Source organism: Sciurus carolinensis, chromosome 2 (genome assembly GCF_902686445.1).
Source record: "Sciurus carolinensis chromosome 2, mSciCar1.2, whole genome shotgun sequence".
In the NCBI taxonomy this organism is placed as follows: Eukaryota; Metazoa; Chordata; class Mammalia; order Rodentia; family Sciuridae; genus Sciurus; species Sciurus carolinensis.
This window is the reverse complement of record NC_062214.1, coordinates 121,979,344-121,996,442: the sequence shown is the minus strand read 5'-3', so window position 1 is coordinate 121,996,442 and position 17,099 is coordinate 121,979,344. Positions and strand designations below refer to the sequence as shown.

Genomic DNA, 17,099 nt, shown 5'->3' with positions numbered 1-17,099 from the left:
AATAAAACCACAGAAACAAAATGAACTTATTCCATTTTGTCCTTTTTGAGTATTGAAAACAGTTCTAACCAAAATTTATAATGGAACCACATCTTTTTGACTTAGTCTTTTCAAAAGTTCAAACACCAATTCATTTTGTTTTAATTAATCTAGTCTGTGTGTTGGGGAAAATGAAAGTGAAATTGCTTTAGTAAAACTATTAATATAGTACTGAAATGGGAAAGTACTAAAATTCTCCAAAAGGATCTTTTTAAATATTGCTCACCATCTCAAAATATGTAAAATACCTTCAATTTTGTCCTGGACTGAAACCATTCTTTGAACAGTTCTTCAATTTGTATTAACTTGTTCATCACAAGCAGCATATATTTCTATGTCTATATTTGTTATATATTATGGTAAAATTAGTTTTTATAAATCCATCTCCCCTACTAGATTTTATGATATTTGTGTGAAAGACTAAGAAAGCAGGAAGGAGGGAATGCAGCTTCCAGGAAGTTCTACTTTTTCTAAGGTAAACGATCGGATTCTTTGGGAACATCGTTCCCTCATAATGCCATCCTAAATCGCCAAATTGTAGCTTACTGAGTGTTTCATGTAAATGAAAGTGATTTGAGGCAGGGAAAGGAAATACTGAGGAGGTTTTCCACTATAGATAAAAGAGGGTAGACCTTGCCTCTGTGGACAAGTTTAAGTTTAACCCACCATGAAGTAAATTCAAGCAATTCTCTGTTGGATGAAAGGTACAAGACAGTTTCAGGGACTATCATTAAAATTTTTGACAAATTAGGGACCACTGAAGGTACCAGCTAATTCTCTGAGTTTGCAATTCTGACAAACTATCTCTTCTGCTTCTCCTTTAAAGAAAACTTGTGGCTCCACAGACGCTTCATGGCATTCTTCACATCTCCATTCCTCAGAGTATAGATGAGTGGGTTTAGCATCGGGGTGATGGTGGTATAAAACACAGACACAGCCTTATCCAGTGGAAAAGTAGTGGATGGGCGGAGATAAATAAAGATACAAGGAACAAAGAAGAAAGTTACTACTGTCAGGTGAGATCCACAGGTAGAGAGAGCTTTGCGCCGACTCTCTGCAGACCGTTTCCGAAGACTAAATAGAATGACTGTGTAGGAGGTCAGAAGAATGAGGAAACACCCCAGAGAGATGAGACCACTGTTGGCCACCACCAACATATTGACCAGGGTTGTATCAGCACAGGCAAGTTTTAGGACCGGGTGGACATCACAAAAGTAGTGGTCAATGACCTGAGCATTGCAGAAGGGCAGCTGAAAGGTCAGTAGAGTCTGGACAAAAGAATGACCCAGGGCCCCCAACCAGGACAGTGATGCCAACAGGGTGCAAACATTGGTGCTCATGATGGTAGTGTAGCGGAGGGGGTGACAGATGGCAGCATAACGATCAAAAGCCATGACGGTCAAAACAAAAATCTCAGCACAACCAAAAAAGTGGAAGGTAAACATCTGAGTTATACAGCCCCAGTAGGAAATGGTCTTTTTGTCAGAAACAAAGTCTGCAATCATCTTGGGAGCTGTGGCTGAGGAATAGGCAATATCCACGAAGGACAGATTACTGAGGAAGAAATACATGGGTGTGTGCAACCGGGGATCAGAAAAGACTGTAAGCAAAATGAGTAAGTTTCCCACCATGATCACGATGTAGAAGAAAAGGAATACGGCAAAGAGTATCAATTGCATCCCAGTGTCTTGGGAAAGTCCCAGGAATATAAACTCAGTGACATTGTTGACTACTTCCATGGGGCCCCAGGCAGAACTGGGATTGGCTCTGGTTCACTGCAAAAATAAACACAAGATATAACCACTGTAAGCATGGGCAAATGTAATAGGAACAATTGCATGAAAATATCTAAGTAATTCTACATATGGAAGAGACAATTCTTTATATTTTTTGAACATGGTTTATGTATGTTTTTCTCATTAATTTTATTGACTCACATTGAACATTTTGTTCCATTTAGTTTTCCATTTTGAGTTTCTCGCAAACAAGAATACACCTCCCCTTTCCCTCTCTCTTCCTCCACTTCCCTTCTTACCTACCCTGTCATCTCCGCCTCTCCCTTCTCCTCAAGGATTCTCTTTGGAATGAAAAAACTTAAATTATTTATTAAATGGATAAATTAAGTTTTGAGACCTTAGATAAAAACAAAAATTCAGAATCTGAGATCTCATGTCTAAAATTCTGGACAAATATTTTTAATATAATATAGGTAAATGTTAAAAAAGTAACAGTTTATTTAACCAAGAAAAGACAACTCCATTTACAGCTTTTAAATTGGATTTAAAGTTTCAATGTAATTAAAAGTTAAGTTATTTTCAATGTCTGAGAACAACACAGACAGTGGCCTCCTGCTTACAAACAACTCCTGCTTGTAAGTCAGCATTGGGGGAGTGTGAGTCTAACCTTTGACCTGCACGTGAAAAGTTCTTCACTTGCCAGTAGGGGGCACATGAGGAGTGGTTAACTTATATGGAGAAATATTTTGTCCTATGCTTCTCTAAAGCATGGAAAAGTTTTAAAATGTTGAGGTTCATATCATTCTCAAGCCCTACGACTTGAAGAAGACCCAGATAACTCTGTCCATGTAATCATAAATAAGAATTAGGAATAAAAGTTTCCATAAAGATAATACTTAAATGGTGATTAAAAACACTTAGTGTCCAATACCATTTTATAAAGTGTATATGGAGTGCTTAAGGCATTCCGATAAAAATATTAAATAAGAATAATCAGAAAAGAACTATTAAAAAAGACAGATCATGAGACAAAATCTAAAGAAGTTCTTCAAAATAAAAATGACTTTTTATGATATATTGCAAACTACTAGCTATTCTCCATCTTTGCTAAGAACATAACTTTTCAGCATGGAAAGTGGAAAGAACACTGTCCAGGAGCTGAGGGGTGTAAGTTGGGATCTCTCCATCAACTGGATTACTCTGGGTAAAAATCTATCTTCTCTGAATCTGTTTTCTCATCCATAAAAGATGGATGATGAAATTATCATTTCAGAATTAAATGAGATCATCAGTGTAACTTCTTTGTATTTATTATTTTTCTTTATAATTTGAATCTATAAAGTAGGATCTCTATAAGTAGAATTTGACCTGTTCAGTTATTATTAAAAAGTTAGGCAACACTAGAAATTATTAAAATTTTTATATAACTTTATTCCTGAAATAATGAACTATAGTATCTTCCTCTCTTTAACATGGGGATACTATGAATACTGGTCAACGTTTACAGAACACTCTTCTATATGCAGGCTTTTGTGCTAAACTCCTGACGATGTTACCTCATCCTCATAACATCATAATTTTATTATCTGCATTTTACAAAATAAAGCACCAAAGGATAAAGAAATTTGGTAAATTGACCAACATAATGGTCAGAGATGCACATAATGCACACCCCTTTAATAAATTATAGAAATATTAAATATATGATAGATAAGAAAAACTGTCATAAGAAAAACTGAATTTAAAAATTCAGTTGCTCTTTTATAGTGCAAAGTCCTTCAGTTGTAGAATACGCTTCATATCTCTGAATTCTTTGAATATTTTGTACACCATACCAGAAGAGGTAAATTTTTCTTAGTCATCACCAACAGGAAAATCATAAAGATTAAAAAGGAAAGTTTAGGTAAATAGAAAACACTTAAGTTGTGATTACTATGTGCCAGATATAATTTTAACTGTTTTCTATATAACAATTCACTTAATTCCTATAACAATCTTATTAAAAGAGTACATCAGTATTTTCAGGCTATCAGTATTACCCCTTTCAAAAATAAGGAAACTGAAGCACAAAGAGTGTAAGAAACATGACCAGATTCATAGAGCAAGCAGTTGGCAGTGTTGGTATTTAAACCTATGTAATAGAACTTTTAAATTTATTTTCTTAACAACTTCGTGTGTGCTAGGTCTGATGGCATCCAAGCTACCAAATATATTCTCTCGTTTGAAAGTCTTAAACCTTTTCCAATACTCCAAAGAATATTGTGCTAATTGTGAAGAGTTTGGGTTTTTAACTATAATACACTATTTAGAGACAAGAACACAGTTGCAACTGGCAATATCATTATAGCATGCAGTTTGTGCCCACATTTTCTCAAAGTAAACTTACAGTGGAGTTGCAATAGCAAGTGATGTGATGCTGCTTGTTAATCCAGATTATTTCGTTTGACATGTGTTCCCAATCAAATGGAGGAGGTCCACAGGTAAACTATCACGGTTGTCAGTGATAAAGGGTAAGGTAGCCCAGGAGAGCTGGGGTCGCCTTTCCAGAAGAGGTCATACTAAGTGGAATGAAAAATGAGTTAGAGTTGACTTGATGATGAAGAGAGTTCAGAGCGGTTTGAGAATGTGAGCACAGAAGAGTGGACAGGGCAGGAGGGACATTCCAATCCTTGTGAACAGTGTATGTGAAGTGCAAATCATGACAACTTCCCTGAAGGATGCCAACCAGCTTGATCTGACTCAGAACAGAATCCACACAAGGAAGTGTCTGGAGATGAGACTGAAAAGAAGATCTGACCAGATCATAAAGGTTCTCGTGAGTTAAATTGAGGAGTTTGAAATCTGTCCTGAATAATTCAGAGCACCATAAGATTATATCACAGCAAAAGGGCAACTGGAATGGGAAGTGGTGGAGAAAAGCTAAAAAGAGGATGTCTTTAAAATGGAGACTACTGTGATGTTTAACTAAAAAGAACCAATCTAAAAAGAGGAAGTAAAAATGAGGACACCTGGAACTCAGTTTGCCTTTGCCAAGGTTCAAATTCCAGCTCTACCTCTTGCTGATGGTATAGCTTTTGGTAAGTTACTTAACTTTCCTTTGCTTCAGTTTTTCTCCAGAGTGAAATGTAGGCTGGGGGTGTAGCTCAGTGGTAAAGCATTTGCCCAACATGTGCAAAAGCTGGGTTTCGATTCCCAGCACACACACACACACACACACACACACACACAAAGGGGAAATCATGAATAAGAATACTACATGTCACATAAAGTGCTGTAAGAAGTAAATATATATCACAAATAAAACACTAACATACATGCTGTGCTTTGAGTGAATATGTCATCATTTTACATATCTTAGCTCCTGGAGAACTTGGTGACTGGAGGAAGAATGGGAGGCCCGATAGCAGTGATCTCAGTACACTAACCTCCTCACCATATTCATCACCTAATTCCTGTCACAGGAATATTATTTATTCCTTTGAATATATAATATTCAAAGGCACATATATTCCTTTGAGTGGAGCAATAGGAAATATAATTCATATTCCTGTATAGCTTTCTTTAAAAGTTCAAGCAAAGATATCCGAAGATGATTTGAAGGCACTTTAATCTTCCTGCTTGGTAGGAACTCAGCTTTATCTAGGATCTCCTTCATCAGGTCATAAATTAATCAAAGTCTAGAGTTCAGAATCTTCCTACTATCCTCATTGTGAGAAAGAACACATGATTTAAAAAGAGAACAAATGGGTTAGACTCATGGTTCCATCCATCTCTTCTTTCAGGCTTTGTAACTTTAACACAATTTTATTAACTTCTGTCAACTACAGAGTGCTTTTCTGTGAAATAACGCCACCCATGGTAAGCATCAAATTAGACAACGCACATAAAAGTGACATGCAAATCTAATCATTATCGCTTTAGTGCTGGCATTTCAGGATCATCAGTAGCAGGTATCTGAATTCTGTGCCACCACCTCTATGGAACTGATCATTTCCACTGACCTGTCTAGGTGCTTAGGTCAAATTTGATCTCTCCAGGACAAAGTCAGAGAATGTATACCAGTTATAATGGGATCTGTGTGTTAAAGAAACAAGTTTGTCCTTTAAACTCCATGAGCTTGCCTAAATTATTTAAAATAGAATGTGAGAAAGAACAAAAGAAAGAAAAAGGAAAAGAAGAGAGAGAGAAAGAGAGAAAGAAAGAAAGAAAGAAAGAAAGAAAGAAAGAAAGAAAGAAAGAAAAAGAGAGAGAGAGAGAAAGAGGGAGGAAGGGAGAAAGGGAGAAAAGGAGGAAGGGCATCTTCTGAAATCCTCTGAGAAAAAGATTTAATCTTAGTTCCTCCAGTGGGTGAGTTACAAAAGACAGAGCAAGCATTCTGAATCTCGTCCTAACAGCAAGCTCCACCCGATGTAAAGCACATTGAGCAATAGTGTCCTTGACTTCAACATCCTTCACTAGACATGATGACCCATGTGTCTGTTTTCATATCTCTGGGCACTCAACATTAATTTACTATCAATCAATCAAAACCTGTTCCTCTCATGGTTCACAGTTGAGAAAACTATTAATTGTATGGAACTAAAAGGTAAGGAATAATAACTTGAGCAAGCAGATTTTTTTAAAGAAATAAGGTATCATGTCATTGATATTCTGTTTTATGCAGCACCAATATTAATTTATCCTTTCACCTAACAAATATGTATTGAGCACATTCTCTATTGTCTGGTATTGGAATGTGAACATGAAAGGATAAATAAAACTCAATACCTGATATAAACCCATTCATATTAGAATAATACCTTTAAATGACCTCCCCAAATCCTCTGACGAGGACATAGATTATGTAAGTCACATACTTATATAGATAAAAAAAATCTTAGAGATCACTTGATTTCATGTCTCTCATTTAATGATTGGTAAAATAAATGAAGCACAGAGAGGAAATTGAATTACCTAGGTTTCACTGTTCTTGGTAAAACTGGGACAAAATTCCAACTGAAATAATATTAATTTGCCCTTTAAACTGTAATATAAACTATTTCCAGAGTTACTTAGTGGAATTACTAGAACAGATATTGAAAAGCAAGCAAAGAATTTTGAGATTTCTCTTCGTCCTTGAATGTAATTTGAATCAATGAAAATTGTCCTTGCCTCTTTCACCCACGGTTAAGGGGTCACTGCAGATGGAAGCTCACTCTGGCTGCCTTCTTGGGTGTGGTCCACCATACAGATTCAACAACCTGAGATCTCAGATCAAAAAAAGTTTTTTGAGATAAAAATGTGAATATTCACACAAAAAGGTGGAGATCTGTACAATAAACAAATGATGCTTCTTTTGGGAATGTGCCTGCGTCCTTTCCTACAGCCTAAGATCCTGGGTTCCTTCACTCCTCTCTCTCTCTCTCTCTCTCTCTCTCTCTCTCTCTCTCTCTCTCTCTCCTATTTCTCTCATAAAATTCTGTGAGTTTCCATCCATGCCACGGCTTCTGGTGTTTTTGTCCACAGGAGCTTCCTTCTGTGTTCCTGGCTGCCCAGAGGAAGAAACTTCACAGCAATTTTTATGTACCATCAGAACCCTGAGGGAATTGCTGAGCAAGTGGTTGGGTGGCACCTAGAGATTATTGTTAGGCAAGTGTGATCTCCACTACATAACTTCTTGCAAAACTATGTTGAAGGCTGCTTGACAAGTAACTAGTTAATAAATAGGCAATTCCCACAGTTTTGCATAAACAACTCAAAGTTGGGACAGAGCAGGAAAAGGATAATGCTTAGTCTCATCACCAACCCAATCACAGAATAGTTTATTTGCTTATTAAACTATTAAAATATTTTACCCTGTTTAAAATTTTGCTGCAGTCACCTAGAAGACATTGCCTTGGTCCTATTATTATGAATGTGTTTCTAAGGGATTTATGTCAAAGGGGCTTCACAGGAATTGAGGATTATACTTTTGAAATTTAACATAAAGTTCATCACTAAATCACAACATGAACTTTCAGGTGAAGTCTAAAAGTGCACTGGAAATGTCTGAATGATATAGTCATAACAAATATAGCATTTACTTTGGTTAGAGTGATTTTCTGAGGCAAAAAATGATTACCATGTTACCACAAAAAAAGAGTGCCATTTGTTGTTAACATTTTATTCCTCTAGGACTCTCTAAGTTACAAATAGAGGTCTTGTTTAAACAGGGACATATCTACTTGTGGCAGTTTTGTTTTTATCAGATTTCTCCACTCAAATTTCTTTTGAGATGGACAGTGTCACATACTTCAGTGAATGGCATGATAATATGTCAAAAATGAATAGTTCAAGGAAGCCTATTCATTAAGCAAAATATTAAAATAAAATCTGAATAAAGGGTGGAGTTTAGTTAATAATAATCATCAATATTGATTCATTAGCTATGACAAATATGACATAATAAGGTAAGACAAGAGGAGAAATGGCCTGAGGTATATAGACACTCTGTACTATCTTTGCAACTTTTCTGTAAATCTCAAACTGTTCTAATTTTTTATTATTTAAATTGAGAAATGATTGCATAAAAGCCTTGGAAGTGTATTATTAACCAGAACATTTTAAAAGCACTTAAAATGTGACTTTTTAAACATAATTTTGAGGGCACATGTATCACCTATCCTAAATTTCCTGTGTCAAGATTGCTTCAATATGACTAGGGAAATGTTAGGAATTTTGCTGTCACATGGCAGTGACCTGGATCAAGTTCATCTTTCTGCCTTGTGGTTCTCTAGAATCTAACAACTCTACTATTCTTTTGGCCTGCTTCCCTTTTAATTTTCTAGAACAATAAGTAATAATAGTAACATAATCCATCAGTTATCAAATTCTGACCATAGGTAGATACTTTTATTAGAACTTTACCAAGTATTGTTTTGTCCCATTTTCTGAGAGCCCTTTGAGGTAGATGCTATTATTGTCTTTGTTGTATAAACAAAGGGATGCTGAGAGGTTAAGTCACTGGTCCTCTGGTAAGGGGTGAAGCTGGAGCCCAAGGTGGTCATTGGACTTTGGAATTTGTACATTGAACCTCCCTGTTCTACTCACCCCCATCATCTGGGCTCACATCTTCTTTTAGAGGGCCATGTTACCACCCTCTGTTGGATTTTGAGAGATTCTATAATTGATATTTGGGTGATCTGTCGATCCTAGGGGGAAGACTCAAGGTGCGTACCACATTTCCAGACACAGCAAATGGTTGTAAATTTAATGAAAGGATAACCAGTTAATAATGAGTTATTAACCCATAATAATAAATTATTAACCCATTAAGTCTCAAGTTTTTAATTCTATAAATATTTCAGTGAAGATGACTCAGGTGCTAATAGGTAGTAAATCATAATCTAGAACTTAAATATGTTTTATTATCTTCTCATTGTATAATTAGAGTATATATCACATAATTATATTACATACTATATTTAAGTTTTTAATCTGATTTTGTGTGTGTGTGCATGTGGCACTAGGGATTGAGTCCAGGGCCTCACACATGCTAGGCAAGTACTCTACCACTGAGCCACAACCTCCGCCCACACACAACATGTACTTTTGAGATAAGACTATAAATGTGGACAGTCTTACTTACCATGATGCATCTTGGAAATATGAAATCAATAATTCTCTCATGATTTCCTAAGTTAGACTTGACTTTGTCTCCTTTTAGCTATTTTAGTAAACCAGAGGGTCATAAAAGCTGGAAAAAAGAGGCAGACCCACCCAAAATATCTATGGAACACAGGGCAAGAGGACCCCAAGTAGCATATATCTGAAAGTTTCAAATCAAGTTAACAAAATTTAACTATCATCTCATACTTTCATAATTACTGGAGGATCATTTTCCAATTTAAAATTCTCAACATCCTTGAATTTCCTGCACCAAAATGTGGCCATGTGAACAAAGCAGACTTTTGGCCCTCAGCCTCCAGCCCACCATTTCTCCTGGTTCCCAATTTATCACAAGAAGCCTCTTGGGTATTAATGTGGATCCTGCAACCCAGACGTCCACGCCCTGCCACACACTTTACACAGTGTTCTTCAACTGCCTAGTCTAGGGGTACACACACAAGTGATATGATCCACTATCAGAACAGACCCAAAGAAGAGGCTCATGTAGCCCCTGGAAGATGGCCATGATCTGAGCAGAAAACCACTGCATTGGACACCCAGACACTACCAATCCTGTGCAGTCTAAAAAGTGTGAACTATTTATTTATTAATAAGAAGAATTTTAACATAGATCATTGGTTAAGCAAATATTTGAAGATTGAAACTGCAAAAGACAATATGAGAAGTTCTTGCTTTTCTGAATATAATGCTGCCAACCCCAGATATCAACAAGACATTTAAAATGATTTCACAAGACCCAAATTTTCCTGTGAAAGAGGAACATCAGGAAAGAGGGATGTTATAGTCACCTTGATTCAGAGAGTCTGAAGCTTCGTGTCTTTACAATGTGCCTGGCTGATCCACAGCACCACTTAAATCTTTCTGTCAACCCACACAGTACTCTCTGGCTTACAGTTTCCCACTCTTTGGGATATTATCTTCAGGGTGTTCTTCTGCCCTTCAGGGTGTTCATTGTAGGCAAAGAGCCTCTGTTGAAATGTTGAATGTAGTAAAGCAGAAAGAGGGGCAGGTGTTCTGCCAGGGATGCCCTCACCTGGCCTGTGCTGAAATTTCCAAGTGGCCATCATGATCCTGGTCTGTGAAGAATCCTTCTGTATCAAAACTCATATACACAAATATATTCATACACAGTTTCTTAAACATAAAGTCTCAGCACAAAAACTGAAAAGACCTGATTTGTTCCAATACAAAAATAGCTTTTACATGTCCGAGAATATTGCAAATTAGCTAGAAAATCCTAGTAATTGTTGGAATTTCAGATATTTCTTTTTTAGGTACATTTTTCAACTAAGTAATCTGAAAAACTTCTCCATAGTCATTGATTAGGGAATAAAGTGAGAAAATATAAAAATATTGCAAAAATTTTATCATTATCTTTATATTCAGCAAATAGAATAAATATCTTTCCATAGTCATAAAAGTTGCAAGGAGCCTTCCATCACAAATAGATAACTTTGAACATAAACATTAAGTGAACCTTTTTTTAGGGATCTCATAGTTCTGGCGCTCCTGTACAGATATAGTAGAAATCAAGAAATTAGTCCATATAATTTGGATAAATGCATTTTTCTGAGGAGAAAAAAAAATTAGCTCAATTGTCTAAAATTACTAACTTTCTTGGTTAATTACATTTTTTTCTAAGCAATTTGGGCAAGTGGCTTACAACTCTGAGTTCATTGGTAAAAATGAAGTTCAGTGATATTGTCTATTCCTCAGAGCACATGCGTGACCCAGGAGTCATGACCATGAGCACATCGGGACAGGGAGAATGCTTCAAACAATAGGTCATTTCTTTTTCTTTTTCTTTAGAGCCCAGAGCTCTCAAATATTACGAAGTTCATCAAGTTGACCCCACTACAATTTCACGTAAAGAAAAACTCAGAGTGAAATAGATATGCCTCTTCCAGAGAATTCTCTGCAGCAGCACAGGGACGGCTTTCATGACCCCAGCATTCCCAGGCCTCTTTCCTTCACTCCCAAACATGATGAAGAGCACATGTCCATTCACCTGAGTCATCTGACCTTATATTTTTAAAATTTGGCACAGTATGGAACACAGTTCCTTGGTAAACTCTAATGTATGGGGAATTCAACATTGTTTACAAGCTTCGTTAGAGCAAGGAAAAATGGAATTCACACTGCCTCAAAAAAGATTGTGATGAAATGTCAGGAAGATCTCACACTAGGACTCTTTAAACCCTGTAGAAGCAGGACACAAAAGGAGATGTAATGTCTTCTTTCACTGGAGTAGAGACATAGTAAAATGAATTGAATAAGTAAAGACTTGTAGACAGAATGATAGAAGGTTTCTCTGACCCTATCATTCAATTAACCTCCATCATTTGTCAGCCAGTAAATAATCCTGAGTTCCCTGCTTCATACTTATAGCCACCATGTCTCCCAACTCTTATCAAGAGGGATTCATTATAATTCTATGTTACCTTGTCTTACACTGAAGTCACCAGAATTGTTTTCATACATGTACAGAATAAGGTAAGAGTGTCCCAAGAAAAAATGTTTTCTAAGTCACCTCTTCCTGCTTATCTTTTAACAGGGCAACAGGATGCCATGTGCTTTTTTCTCAGCTTCTTCATAGCTATCTTCATATCAGCATTTCTGAGAGTGTAAATGAGTGGATTCAACATAGGAGTGATCACTGTGTAAAACACAGAGAATACTTTATCCACAGAGAAGCTGTAGAAAGGCCTCAAGTAGATGAATACACATGGCACAAAGATCAGGCTGACCACTGTTAGGTGGGAGGCACAGGTAGACAGTGCCTTGCTCCTGCCTTGGCGGAAGCGAGTCCTCAGGGTGATCAGGATGACAGCATAAGAAAAGATCAAGACCAAAAAGCAGACGAGAGACAGCAGTCCACTGTTGGAGATCATCAGCACCTCTACCATATAGGTGTCCATGCAGGCCAGCTTGATGACCTGGGGAACATCACAGTAGAAGTTGTCCAGTTCATTAGGGCCACAGAAAGGCAGCTGGATGACCAGAATGACCTGTGTGATAGAGTGGATGAAACCCCCACACCAGCAAGCAAAAACCAACTGAAGACACAGCTGGCGGTTCATGATGGTCAGGTAGTGCAAAGGATTGCATATGGCAACATACCTATCATAGGCCATAACTGTCAGCAGAAACATCTCACTGGCTCCCAAAAAGTGCAGGAAGTAGATCTGGGCCATGCATCCTAAAAAACTGACAGTCTTGTTCTGCTGTAGGAAATCCCCTAACATCTTGGGCACAGTAATGCAGCTCAGGCACAGGTCAATGAATGAGAGATGACCCAAGAAGTAGTACATAGGAGATTGGAGCAGGTGAGCATCAGCTCGCACTGTTACCAATATCAACAGGTTTCCCTAGGACAATTGCAACATAGAGCAACAAAAATATTAAGAAGATAAATAGCTGTAGCTCCCAGGAGGATGATAGACCCAGAAGTACAAATTCTGTCACTTTAGAGTCATTTCCTTTTTTCATCAAGCCAAGAGTACCAAAAGACCTAAAGAAAGAAGAATTGGGTTGGAACAAGAAAATTTAAATTAGACAAAAGGAAAAAATGAAGAAAAATTTTTATTCATCTTTATATCTACACCACAGTGCTTACTGCATAACGGAAGTTCAATGACTGACCAAATCGAAGGGAGAGCTTTGTCAACAATGAATTTCTATGTTGTGCAAAGGTCAGCACTTACTGTAAATGTTTATTTTATGAAACATGAATCAATTAGGAAGGAATGAAAAAGGAGTCTGTGTTCTTTGTATTTATTACTATCATTATTATTATTCCAGGTCACAGAGATTGGGGAGTTTATAGAGACAGGGTCAGAATAATGAAAATATTTATCTTTAAAGCTTAGGGAAGTATCCAACTCAGGGTGAGTAAGGTAATGACTAGAAGACACTAATCATCAAGAAAAGATACCAAGGGCAATAATTCATAACAATGAGGCATGCACAAAAGAGCACCATGACCCATTTTATACAAAAAGATAGTAAGAAGAATCAGCATCAGGTTTTCTGGACTCTTACAACAACTCTTTACACATAAGAAAGTAAAGGATACACTAAAACATCATTTTGTCCATTTTCTCATTCTCTACACTCACACTCAGACCCAATATTGGATGGGAATATCTTGAATTACAAATAAAAACTCAGGGAACATTGACACATATTTTCTGCTGAAGTAATTAAGAGTAGTTGCCTCCATTTTAAATTAAACAATAGTCTGTCTACAACCAGCTCTAGGCAAAATATGAAATGAGATAAGACTTGTACTTTTCCGTATCTAGTTACCTATTCCATGTTGTAGTTAGTTCTCTCAAGTTATTCAGAGAAAGATATTTGATAAAAGCATTATACTTGGTGTCAGAGATTTGCATAGACGATAAAGAACATAAATTCCTAAAAGAAAACTATTAATGACAAGAAGTGTTCTCAATAATGTCCTTCTCTAAGGCAATAGTTCAAGATAAGCAGGTGTGAGAACGATTTGAGCCCAAGCAACTTTTGGATGCCTCTGTCACAATTTTTTTTTTTTTTTTTTTTTTTTTTGGCCATCCTCTTCACCTGCCTATGTAGCCAGGTTCATCTAACTCTCTAACTTCATAATTAATGGAAGGAACAACTTTTCTTTCTGGAACCAATTGGAAAATAAAGCAAAAACTACAGGATAGGAAACTATTTGTTGTCATATGTACCAGAGCTGTGCTATATTGGGAATTTACCAATACCCCTCAGATAGCACAAGGATTCTAAATTTTCCATGAGGAAAAGGTATTCTGATGTTCTTTCTAGTTTTCTAAAATGTTCACTTAATAGGGATCAAATTCTCATTGAAACTCTGGGTCTCATTTTAAATATTATCTTGTGTAAACTGGAAAAAGTCTAACAAAGTTTAAAAGATAGCAAATAGGTTTCTGTATACCAGAAAAAAAAAAAGGTGGAAAAGCATAATCCAGAACATTTTGTTACTTAGTCTTAGAATATGATTGGGAAAAAACTGTGATTGCTTTTAATGTGAAAACATAGCTCATGAAAGATGTATTGTACCCTTGTTATTGCCACAGAACATATTGAAAGAAAGATAATTGTTTATTTAAGTGGACAAGATCAAAATTAAACAAATCAGAAAGGTGGATTAAACAAGAGAAAGTATACAAAGCATACCCAAATTACTACAAATCATCTTTAAACCCTAGTTTATGACCTACTTCTATAGTCTTATTTAATATCAGGGGATTTCAGTACTATAAATATTTGGACAGTTCCTAGATATTTACTGTTAAAGATTTTGATTAATAGTGATTTCAAAATTTTACAATTACATAAGATAAAAACTAGGCAAGATGTGCTATTCCTGTGGATAACAACATTTCAAAATAGTAAAAGAAAGAATTTTGAAGGTTTGCATCCTAAAAAAATGATAAATGTTTGAGAAGACAGATATATATTTAACCTGACTGTGAAATCACAGTGCATACATGTATCAAAGCATTGTGTGTTATCCCATTAATATATACAATTTTTATGTTTATTTATCAGCTAAGAAATAAATTCAATTTAGAAACATTTTCCTTGCCAAATCTCTGCAGGGTCAGAGGAGACACATTCAAAAATGCCAGTTTTATTATCACTGTCTTAGCAGAAGGACCAAGTCCTATCAAGCATTTCATGTTACAAGGCCTAAGAATAGCAAAAGAATTGACTTTTAGTTTACAAAATAGGCCAAAGAAATTTAGAATGCTTAATGAGAAATGAAAGTCTTTTGGGAAGGCCTGCACTGCCAAAAGGGAAAAGAACAAAAATAAAGCTCCTCAAATAACCCAGGGTTTACACATGATCAGCTGAGTGGCTAGTCTGTACTTTTCCTGAACATAGGACGAGAAAGGTCTATGAGAAAAATACTAAGAAAGATAGTAAAGTTCTCATCATGACATTTGTGTTTTAAAAACAAAAAATGTGGTATATTTTGCTATTTTACATCTATGTTAAATTAAAAGTGTTAGTAGAGGAAAAAGCTTGACCACACCAACAATGTGAAATGATTTTCTAGCTGGAGTTTAAATGCCATCTTAACTCCTTTTGGAGTTGTAAGTTGTGTTTTCTAATTTCTCTTGAAACACCAAGAAAATGGTACCCTTGAAATTGACACCCATGGCAACACTTCTTCCCAAGAAGGGCATAATCTCTGCTAGAAACATTTTGGCCTTGTTTGAAATGTTGAATTTTAAATTGCACTTGGAATGCATAAAGAAGATTTAGCAAAAGCAAATGAAATAATTACAGAAATGGAAAATAGGGTCTGAGGTGAATTAGTAGAATTAGTTACTTTTTATTTTTCAGAGCAGCAAGGGTTATATTCAAAGCTTAATGTAGACCACTGTCACATTTCCCCAATGTCAATTTCTACATTCCATTTCTATGGAAAAATGGGCGATGACATCTCCAAACTTCTCCCTGCTGAAAGGGGGAGAAATTGGGGGAAGTAACCCAAAGTCCTTGTTCTCTAGCCGGTGGGCTGTGAACAGACAAGGGCATTCAGCATCAGAGCAGTCTAGAGGTCCACAGTGAATCAGGTAGTCTTAAGACAATATTTTCATGAACCCAGTGCCACCAGAGATCTAAAATTGATCCTATCACATCCAAACCTTGTAATCGCCTTCCAGTATACCACTAGCCCCAAAATTCTTCGATGCTATAGGAATTTCATTTCTATGTGAATGTTTTAAGTGTATGAACCTAGAACCGAAGCTCAAATGATCACTTAAATTTAAAATGATGAATGCCAGCATTACAGAGAAAAAGAACATGGACTATGATAAGCATAAAAATGAAAAAGACGTCCAAGACAGAGAAGGAGCAGGGAGGCGAGTGGATTATGAATCAACCTGTATGAGACGCTTACATCATTGCTTGTCAGGAACTATGTGGCTTCAAGGAAGGAATACCAGATCTTGCCATTCATCCCACCAGGCCCCTTCTCACAGTCTCAAACTCCGAAAATGAGCAATCATCAGGTGACCATCACCGTTGCCCAGTCTGTACCCGAACTGCTTCCTTATAAGCCAAGCCCTCACTGAGGTCTGACTGTATGGATTGGAACAATCTTCTGTCCCTAGAGCTCTGTTGAAGCTGAGGTTTTCGAGGTCCTCACACCACCGCTCAGCCTAATGAGCCCTGATATTCCCTAGGCGGCTGCTGCTGTTTGAGTTGTCGGCATTTCAGTTCTTGCCTGAAAACTGACCCTGTAGGCTCTGAAACCGTCAGACCTGATGCATAACAGACCACTCCTTTTATTTACTTTGTAGTGATTAATTTGGGACTTAGTATGCCACTCATTTTTCATGTCTCAATCTGTACCTGAGGAAGAAGATTCCCACTGGTTTCTGTCTCAACCGTGTGCCTTAGAGTGGCAGAAGCTGAAGGCTCAATACCAAGCTACCCCTGGAGCCTGAAGGAGAAACACGTCCTTCATGGTGTTACGGAGCCTTGATAAAACACCCCAGTGACCTGACACCTGGAGCAGCTCATCTACTGGCACCTACACGTGGATTCCACCCAGAAAACAAAACTGCTGTCATTATAATGTAATTGAATATTTTTTATAAATTGTTGCTGTCAAAGTACAATATTTTAAATGTCATAAAACATAATTCATAAATA

The 17,099-nt window shown here is 36.7% G+C and overlaps 2 protein-coding genes across 2 annotated transcripts; both read right to left on the bottom strand.

The window, feature by feature from the left end:
* Positions 1–839: 839 nt before the first annotated feature.
* Positions 840–2,086, bottom strand: LOC124976477 (olfactory receptor 4S2-like). The gene is made up of 2 exons (XM_047539344.1): positions 2,079–2,086; positions 840–1,806 (listed from the first exon to the last, which is right to left on the bottom strand). Exons 1-2 carry the CDS (start codon positions 2,084–2,086, stop codon positions 840–842), a joined length of 975 nt encoding a protein of 324 aa, XP_047395300.1.
* A 9,876-nt stretch (positions 2,087–11,962) lies between these two features.
* On the bottom strand, positions 11,963–12,917 carry LOC124976476 (olfactory receptor 4Q3-like). The gene is given in 2 exon segments (XM_047539343.1): positions 11,963–12,790; positions 12,792–12,917. Coding segments are annotated over 2 exon segments (948 nt in total). The 5' UTR covers positions 12,912–12,917.
* Positions 12,918–17,099: the final 4,182 nt, after the last annotated feature.